The following is an 8844-nucleotide window of genomic DNA, read 5'->3' on the forward strand; positions in this document are numbered from 1 at the left end:
ACTAGAGGATCACATATGTATGTGTAAGTCCGGACAAGTCCTTATGTCATTTTAATATTTATAACTGAGAGGTGATACAGAATAGGAAATGACTGATAATCAGTTTTGCAGGCACAATGATCCTTTGCAGATGGACAAAGAAAATGAAAGTGAGGATGGTGCCCATGAACCCATGTTTCTCTAGTTTAAATATACCAGATAGTAAACTACAAATGTAAGTGATGTCCAACATATATAAGCTACAAGCAGAAGTCAACTAATGGATGTGACATTTATCTCTCCTAAGATTCCCATGTAGTTCATTTGTGATGAGTCCTGGATTCTTTTTCTATCAGGTAATCTTTAAGAACTACTAAGAAGCAGAGACTGATAGTGTGTTCCTGCTTTGTTCATGTTCATATATATTTGTTACTCATTAGTAATACAACAACCAGATTCCCACAATGAATGAGAAAAATACAGAGTACAGCATGACCAATACATATATATGCTTTATAGAAGAAAGAGAAGCCAGGATGGATCACAGTCCTTCTCTGCTGTAGTGTAGGTTAAATGTTCAAGATGTATACAGATAACTAATGGAGTCTAACAATGACAACCAAAGGCAGAATCATTGGTTTCTATTTGCTGGCTATTTCAAATTTAGTCAATTGCTTGATTTGGATACCAGCACCTGAACTCAGTTCTTTGGGGAAATCATCAAGTGCTCATAATCACTGGGCCATCTCTACATTTCTGTTGTTTTTTCCATGTATGATTCATCCCAGGTGAACTATACACTAACCATTGAACAGAATGTCCTGAGTTTTGTTTTTAAAATGCTACCTGAGCAAGCTGGAATAAGCCAGCAAAGAGTCATCAAAATCACTTCCTTTTCTGAGTGTAATAACTCTTTCTAATGATTCATGGGAAGAAAACAACCTGACACTGGCCACATTGAAGGATATATCAGAAATTTTCGCAATGGAAGGTTCCCATGAAAAAGGCAGGACTTAATGTCCCTGAATTCCCTGAAATGCTGTCTTTTTATGGGTAATACTGAATTGTGACTCCAGACTAATCTGTACTTATAGGACCACAAAGAGAAAGATCTTCATGGACCCTAAGATTTCACCTAGAAAGTTAGAGATCTTTGTAGGCAAGAGACCAGTAATACCCTGAGTACACAGAATGACTAACTCAGGAGAGCACTGAAGCTGATGGATAGTGTCTGTATAGAAAGCTGGTATTAAGTGATAGACTGCAGTTGTGAGAGATTGAGAATCAGAGGTAATACAGAGGTAATGAAGAGTTGGGGAACATGCTACTGCTGTGGACTAGAAAGAAACTGAAGACAGAAGCCAGATCTGAATTACAGTTGAGGCAGTATGAAAACAGCTAAAATATAGGGGAGAGGAACAGGAAGAGGTGGGGTAAGTTTGAAAGAGCATTGGGTACTGGCAAGGAGCCTATGAAGGAAAAGAGTTCCCTATAAAAGGGAAGATCACTTCTAAGCTGTACTCACTGGCTTGTCCAGGCTCACATCGGCAAGAAATCAAGCTTGGATATAATTCCAAGTCAACAAAAATCATGGCCGGTCTACTCCATGCTCCACTGCTCATGCTGACCACTCTCATGGTGGTTCTGAACTTGAGCCTGAGCCCTATGTTGGTTCACACTCTGCAGAATGGCAAAGAAAAATTCAGTGTACCGAAGATTGGGGCTTCAGAGGCACTGCAATATGCTGTCAGCAAGTACAATGAAAATAGCGATGACTTGTATCTGAATGATGTTCAGCTATGGTATTTTCTAGATTTCCAGGTATGTGATTTTTATGTGAAGGAACCTGAATTTGTAACTTAGAGGGCCATATATGTCTTCTTAGTCAAGCATAGATTTCTTCCTGCTGCTCCAGTCCTGAATGAAGTTCACTGTGATTTGTCAACAGTGCAGTGTACATAATGGCAGTATCCATAGGCCACTGTCTCGCATTAAGCCTTATTCTAAGATTTGCTGTTTTCTGGAAGCTCCTATAGATTGAGGTTATCCAGGTCAAATAGTCTCTATTAGACTGTTTTAAACCTTGGAGAAATGCTGCATGTAGGGGGTGTGTGTGTTCCTTACTAAATTTCGCAGCCACACTTTGAAAGAGTCTACAAGTCAGACTCTTATAGGATGAACACCCTGCCATCAACATCCAAGAACCGGGAGTCAGCTTCAACATATAAATAAATGATTATAAAATAGACAATTTTATATCACATCTCTATTCCATAAATGATTGTTTTTTATGTCTTTCATTTAATTTTTATTCTGTCTATGGGGAATACTAAGAATAATCAAATCTGTAGGCAGAGACTTTCTGTCAATCCATCACTACACTTCAATATTTCATTTTACTGGTTTGACATGATTCAGCTTCTTTGTTTTCTCAAGGTCATGCATATATAGGAGACATTTTAGTGTCATTTCTTCCCAGAATTTTTAATTTCTCCTTTTATAAATTAACTTTTTATGCATTTTTTGGGTCTTTCACATCAAGCATCTGGATACCACCTATTTCCCAGTCTCCTTCCCTCTCCCTTCTTCTGTTGCAAATCTAATTCTCCAGATAAAGGAAGGTTAGATCTAATGGGTCAATTAAATATTTTATGTGATAAATAGATAAGTGATTAATAAGAAAATCATCCTGAATGTTTGTGTGTGGACTTTTCCAGATTTGATTGGATCATGAGGAGATTGATGTGACCTAATCAACAGATGCGTCTTAAACATGCTGATATCAACAAGTATCAAAGAGTGATCAGTGAAGGGGCCAACTTGAACAAAAATGTCACTAGAGACATGCTTTTCTCAACATGTAGTCTTTGGACCCTTCTTCTATGCCCTATTCTCTGTTGCCTGTCATCTGTTAACTCCATGATTCTCAGAGACTTTTCTTACTGTGATTGACTGGCATCTCTCTATTTCTGAACAATATATAAAAACAAACTGCTACAAGAGTTCCTTCATTCAGATATTTTGTGACAGTGTAGTAAGCTACAAGAAAATCTTAGTGGAGCTTACACCTATAGGGATGTGAGTCTCATTTCAGTCAAGTGAAACCTAATACTAGAGGAAGCATGAGATTCACCTCTGTGTTCATAGTGTTCTAATATCCTCATCTGCTAAATTATCACATTTACTTCTGCACCTTCTGTCAATTTGTGTCTGAGATTCTCTGTAGAAAAAATAGGTAAATTTCTTTAATTAAAAATGTAAGACACATTGGAGAGTTTCACAGTAAATGGTATGGTCACACTGAAGTTGTTGACAATAAAGGATCATTATTTTGGTTATTGAAACATTCTTTTAGTCAAGCATCCCTTGTCGTCTTGTCTACATAGGGATGGACCTAGATCAAAGGTAGGAAATGATCATCTGTTTTGAATGTGATCCAGGTATACTTTAGTCATGAACATCACTACTTTACTTAGTGTTCCAGGACTGCTTCTTCCTGACCTCTGTGCTGGAACTTACAGTTAGATTTGTCCTATGAATGAACACATCACTTAGAAAATTCTGCATTCTCTGTCCTATCTCATTTAATAGCAATATTATACACTTATGAGTCTTGTTCAGAAGAAAATATAAGAGCTAGTTGCAGTCATCCCTCTTTAAGTGGTATGTGGATGATTTTCATGGCAGGTCTTCAATGCAAGGCATTCAAACCCACTGACACTGTGATGTAAAAGAGCTGTATTTGGAGGTCAGTCTGATGTTTAAAGTGAATCAACTTTTTCTCTCTGTAGTATGACGCAGCTGGAACAAAATATGTCATCGATGTGATCCTAGTCCGAACCACATGTTTGAAGTCCCAGTCTTCCTTGGAATACTGTCCCTCAAAAATGCCGCTTCAGGTATGAACATGCTGAATATCCTAGACCTATTATACACTCAGGAGTGTTTACAATAATTATAGTTTGTGAAAGTACATTTCAGATTATGCCTACAAATGTTCAGGTATGTGAAAACATTAAAGGGGTGTATGTGAGAGTGTGTGTCCACATGTACACTGGGTTATTGGGGTGTTTTTACTCATACAAGGACAAATTTGTGAAGGTGCATATATGACACAGTTGTGTTTCAAGAAGTGAATGTACTTGTATGTGTGAAGAGAGTGTGGTTTTTTTATGAATACATATGAGGATTATTACAAACATATACAGCATAAGGGGCTGACATTTATGTACATTAAAATTCTGAGTTCCTTTCTGGGTCAAAGTGTAAATTAGGTACTCAGAGAATATCCTGAATGCTTTGGTTATGTTTCCTCTTGGATAGGACTAGACAGCCTCAGGTTCCCTTTATGAGAAAAGTTCTTCACAATCACAAACTGAGCTCCTGTTCAGATCACCCACAAATGAAGGTAGCAATTCAGTGTTTCACCCATGCAACCAATTCAAAGATTTCCTGTAAATTCAGTGTTTTGAGATAGAGTGGTTCTGTATATCACTTCAATTCTTCATCATGCTGCCATTCACTGCCAGGTCATCTTCAAGACTTTTTGTGTACCAAGCCCCATATTCATCATTGCTGTCCTTGGTCAGCAATGATGTGGAGGAGGTACAGCTTACTGAGTCAATCCCCCTTTCATGACTTCTAAAATCAATTCATGAGTAATAAGCTACTTCTTAAAGGGCCATTTTGACAAGGAGATATGAAATCCTGGGAGCCTCCGATGTTCACCTATTCCTTATGATATGATAGGTTGGAGGTCAGCAGACTCCACTGATTCAGGTGGAGTGTCATTGGATATGGTAGAGGTCTTGAATTACATCCTACTGCATCATTCAAACTCCAATATGACACTTCTGGATGCCAATTTTCCTCTTAGTGTTAATCAGCACTAATTAGCCTACTCTCTTCTTTTGCAGGAAAAAAACTGCCATTTTGAGGTTTATGTTGAGAAATTAGAGAACCAGATGACCCTGATAAGTTCCAAATGTAACAAAATGTAAGTTCCTGTCAAATAGTGTTGTGTAGCTCTCACACCCCTCTGACCGTGACTCATCATTCTCACAGATGATCTTGTATTCTGGGTGTATTTCAATTACCTGCACCAAGTTTCACAGTAGATTAGGCTGCTAGGGCTATGCCCTCATAACCCAGCACTGCCCATTGTTCTTTTCCAGTCCTTTCCAGTGCCACGGACTGGCTCAGGCGAGCCACTCAGACCATGCGGGAACAGGATGAAGGACAGGAGATTTTAGGATATGGTGGAGGAATGACAGACAGACCATCCTCAATGTATTTTGAAAAAGGTGCTGCGTTTTTACTTTTTCAGTGCGAGGCATTTTATATTTTTACAAACAAAGAACTTGGCAAAGACATACATCATCAGATTATAAAATAGAAAAGAACAGCATAAAACAGTTTTACAAAGAGAATCTTTAAAGATGCTTTGGCATGAGTACAAGGACTTTTGCTTCCTCACATTCTGTAAAGTTACCCTTTTTTCTTGTTTTTAGAGAGGCCACTGTTCCTGAGTTAGGCCATCTTTATCAGCCTGTAACTGGTGGCTGGGTGGGCTTATCTAAGTGACCTTGTGTGTCTGGGTGAGAAAGAAGAAGGCTACTATCTCCCTGAGAAAACTTTCTGCTAGGAAACTGTAAAGACATGATCTCAAACTTGTCTGAAACTCATCTCACACCATTAATCTCAACTCTCTTCTCTTCCCGACTCTCAGGGTCAGATGTTGTAATTAGCCTAGGTTTTCTGGTCATAAGGAAGGCTGAGTAGGCCTCCTGTTAAATTGCACGTAAATGCCTAATACTGTTTTCCTGTAGAAGGTTTCTAAGGTTTTTCCTAGTAAAATTTACTCCTTTTGTTCCACATCATCAAGGAATTATCCTAATGATGACCCTGCCAATTCCCAGAACTGGCTACTTCTTTTGAGGCTTTAATGAATGGTGGGGCAGAATTCAAAAATGTCCTCAGCAGTCTTGTTTGTATCTGCAACTGCCTGGAATAGTCTGATCTGTTAGCAATATGCAAGGATTAGAAAGAACACATAGACAAGGGAAAAGACACACATTATGGCTCTAAGGACAGCAAAGTCGAGTCAGTACAAATGGCGACTCAGGTGGCATTATACCATAACTTATTGCCAAGGGACCGCCTGAAATACAGCTCCAAGAAGCACAGATCCCAATCCTCCGGCAATACTTGCCTGCCTAGTCAGCATTTCTGCTACACTGGGGAGACAGCCGTGGATGTAGCATTCCAGTATTCCCTTATATTGGTTCTTTCATTGTTCATCGAAAAACCTCACAAGATCTTGATAAGCAGAGTGAAGGGATAGGAAAGTTATTATTGGGAGTTATCATATGAAATCAGTACAAGGCCTGCTGTCATTGGATTATTGAGAACTCAAATAAAATTAAATAAAGTAAGGGAGTGGAAGTCAATTATACAGACACAGTGGCCATTTGCCGAGGGATGAGGGAAAAGGGTGCAATATTGCTGCAACTTAACCTAAGCTACTCTCATAAAACAGATTTAGGTATTAAGGTATATGACATAGCTACAAAGCATAGAGATGATCCACCCTCAAAAGCACAAGTTACCTAATGAAATTAGCCTCATTCTCTGCCCAGATTCAGAAATAATTCATATATGATGAGGAATGGATTCTATTTCTGTCAGGAAAATGTTTAAATACCTGTAAATCAGAAACTAAAAGTGTTTATTTATTTTTGTGCATGGGCTTTTATGTGAATTATTCATCAGTAAAATACTAACAAGACTCCAACAAAGGGTGAAATGATCCAGAGCTTTACAAAACTTATACAAAACCATATAATCCTTGCTGATGTAATTCCATGGAGGAGATAGGTGACAGGTGATTACAGTCTTCTCTGTTCTGGTGCAGCAAAAGTTTTTATGTGGAGATTTCATTTTGAATCTGTCTGAAAAATCACAAATAGACTTTTGCTAAATAAAAACTGCCACTCCATCAAACCACAATGAGCTAAGGAGGCATTTTAATGATTGGTTTTTTATGTGGCCCCACTTCTATAGAAGAGGGGCATAACTCTGTCTCTAAATGGAAGTCACAGTAATAAATACACGTCCTCTTAGCCTTTATCTATCATTATTCTACATACAGCTTATGACACAAATATTGAATTTATCTCTGTCTGGCCACTGAAACAGCACAGTCAAATCCCTTCCATAACAAGCAAATACGAGGAACCTGTCTTGAGTGCTTTTCGCCTAAAAGTGAAGATGATATGATGTAGTCCCACTCTGAATGTTTGGAGTTCATGTCCCTCATTCTGTGAGAGTGCACCTCAGGGAAGGTGACACCTCCATCCAAAGACTTCATTCACACCCAACAAATGGAAAAAACTATCATCAGTCTCCTTCTTTATTTTACATTATTGGGATGTAGAAAATTAAACTCCATTCAAGAGAACATGAGCTGTCAAGAGTTGAATCTGTGCTGATCCTGATGCATAGTTTAATTAGGAAACACACATCATCTCTCAAGAAAAGAGGGCCTGACACAAAATATGAGGTCAGAACAAAAGCTCTCCTAAAGCTCCTATCATAGGAAAACATTCAGTGTGTTTTGTTCAGATAAATCTCAGTGAAATGCTTGTTCACTGAGCATTGTTCACTGAGTTCAGAACTGTGAGCAGATAAAAGTGATTGTCATTCTCTTGATTAGCACAGGTGGCTCGACACAAAGCGTAACTTTCTAGGATGCACATTATATCCCTTCTAATGTAAACCTACAGTCAGTATAAGAACTAAATGAATTCCACATCAGAGACCCTGCACTTAAAGCTCCTTGTAGTAGGTTTGTACTATTCAGTTGTCTCTTAGAGGGTTCTTCACACTGCTGCTGAGCCCAAAGAGGCTGACGATGCAGTGTCCATGTTGGAAGACCCTGAGGTGGATCTACAGTCGGGGTTTGACTGCAAAGACTTTGGATGACTTGGAATGATCCTACCTATAGCTTGGCCAGCTTTAGCACCCCTAGGATGAAAGCTTCCGAATAGTATGATACGATGGTAACACTCACCAAAGGGAATTCTGTATAAGTGACTGTCAGTATCATTTTAAGATTCATGTGAGAGTTAGAGTGAGGGTTTTCAACAGGGGCAGTGGGGACGTGGAGCAGGCAAGTCATGGTCTTCTTAGACTTGGACTTGGATCCAAGGCTGAATATGGAGCTGAAGTGAGTGTGGAGTAGACATTGAGAACAACCTGGGATTCTGGTGACCTTTTATCTTTCTCTCCTATCTAGTGTAGGGTATTTTACAGCCTCCTATTCAATGCTTTCTTGCCTGTCCTTGTACTGTTGCTTGCCTCTATGCTTCTTTTCTCTTCACATAACTCTTGCTTGCCCCCAGAACTGGGTCATCCTCTGCATCATTCACACCAGGGGCATCTTCATCCTACTTCTTAATCTCTTGTGCATCTTCTCTGCTTGTTCACTCTCTAATAAATTCTATTCATTTCTGCTCAGTAATTTACTTCCCAGATTCTACCCAATTTGTGAACTCACAGGTTGATCATCTTGGGCAAAGTCCTATAAATTTCAAGTTGAACTCATAATGTCCCCCAAACTCTTTTGTTTTAGTCAGCCAACGCCTGAACCAATGATGCCGTTATCCATTGTGAAGAAATTCGGTTAGAGGATCCATGAATATTCAACCCTGCCATTTCTGAAGGAACGTCTTTGTGAATCCTATTGAAATAAATTTTAATAGTGCAAATATAAAGCTGTTTTTATTCTATGTTACATTATCACTTTTCTCTACAAGTCAGGGTATCATCCTGAACATTTCTGGAGTGAGATACAACAGAAATTCC

The 8844-nt window shown here is 38.9% G+C and overlaps 1 protein-coding gene across 1 annotated transcript; it reads left to right on the plus strand.

The window, feature by feature from the left end:
- The first annotated feature begins 1569 nt into the window (after positions 1 to 1569).
- LOC148120600 (cystatin-S-like) lies at positions 1570 to 7962 on the plus strand. Its single transcript, XM_087910862.1, has 3 exons — positions 1570 to 1800; positions 3771 to 3878; positions 7852 to 7962. The coding sequence occupies exons 1-3, from the start codon at positions 1570 to 1572 to the stop codon at positions 7960 to 7962; spliced, it is 450 nt and encodes a 149-aa protein (XP_087766988.1).
- Positions 7963 to 8844: the final 882 nt, after the last annotated feature.

Source organism: Myodes glareolus, chromosome 10 (assembly GCF_982192425.1).
Source record: "Myodes glareolus chromosome 10, mMyoGla1.1, whole genome shotgun sequence".
Lineage (NCBI taxonomy): Eukaryota > Metazoa > Chordata > Mammalia > Rodentia > Cricetidae > Myodes > Myodes glareolus.

Coding starts and splice junctions, on each gene's coding strand:
- LOC148120600 (XM_087910862.1), top strand. CDS start 1,570: ATGGCCGGTCTACTCCATGCTCCACTGCTCATGCTGACCACTCTCATG. Junction 1,801..3,770: donor GGTATTTTCTAGATTTCCAG/GTATGTGATTTT, acceptor TTCTCTCTGTAG/TATGACGCAGCTGGAACAAA. Junction 3,879..7,851: donor CCTCAAAAATGCCGCTTCAG/GTATGAACATGC, acceptor GTTGTCTCTTAG/AGGGTTCTTCACACTGCTGC.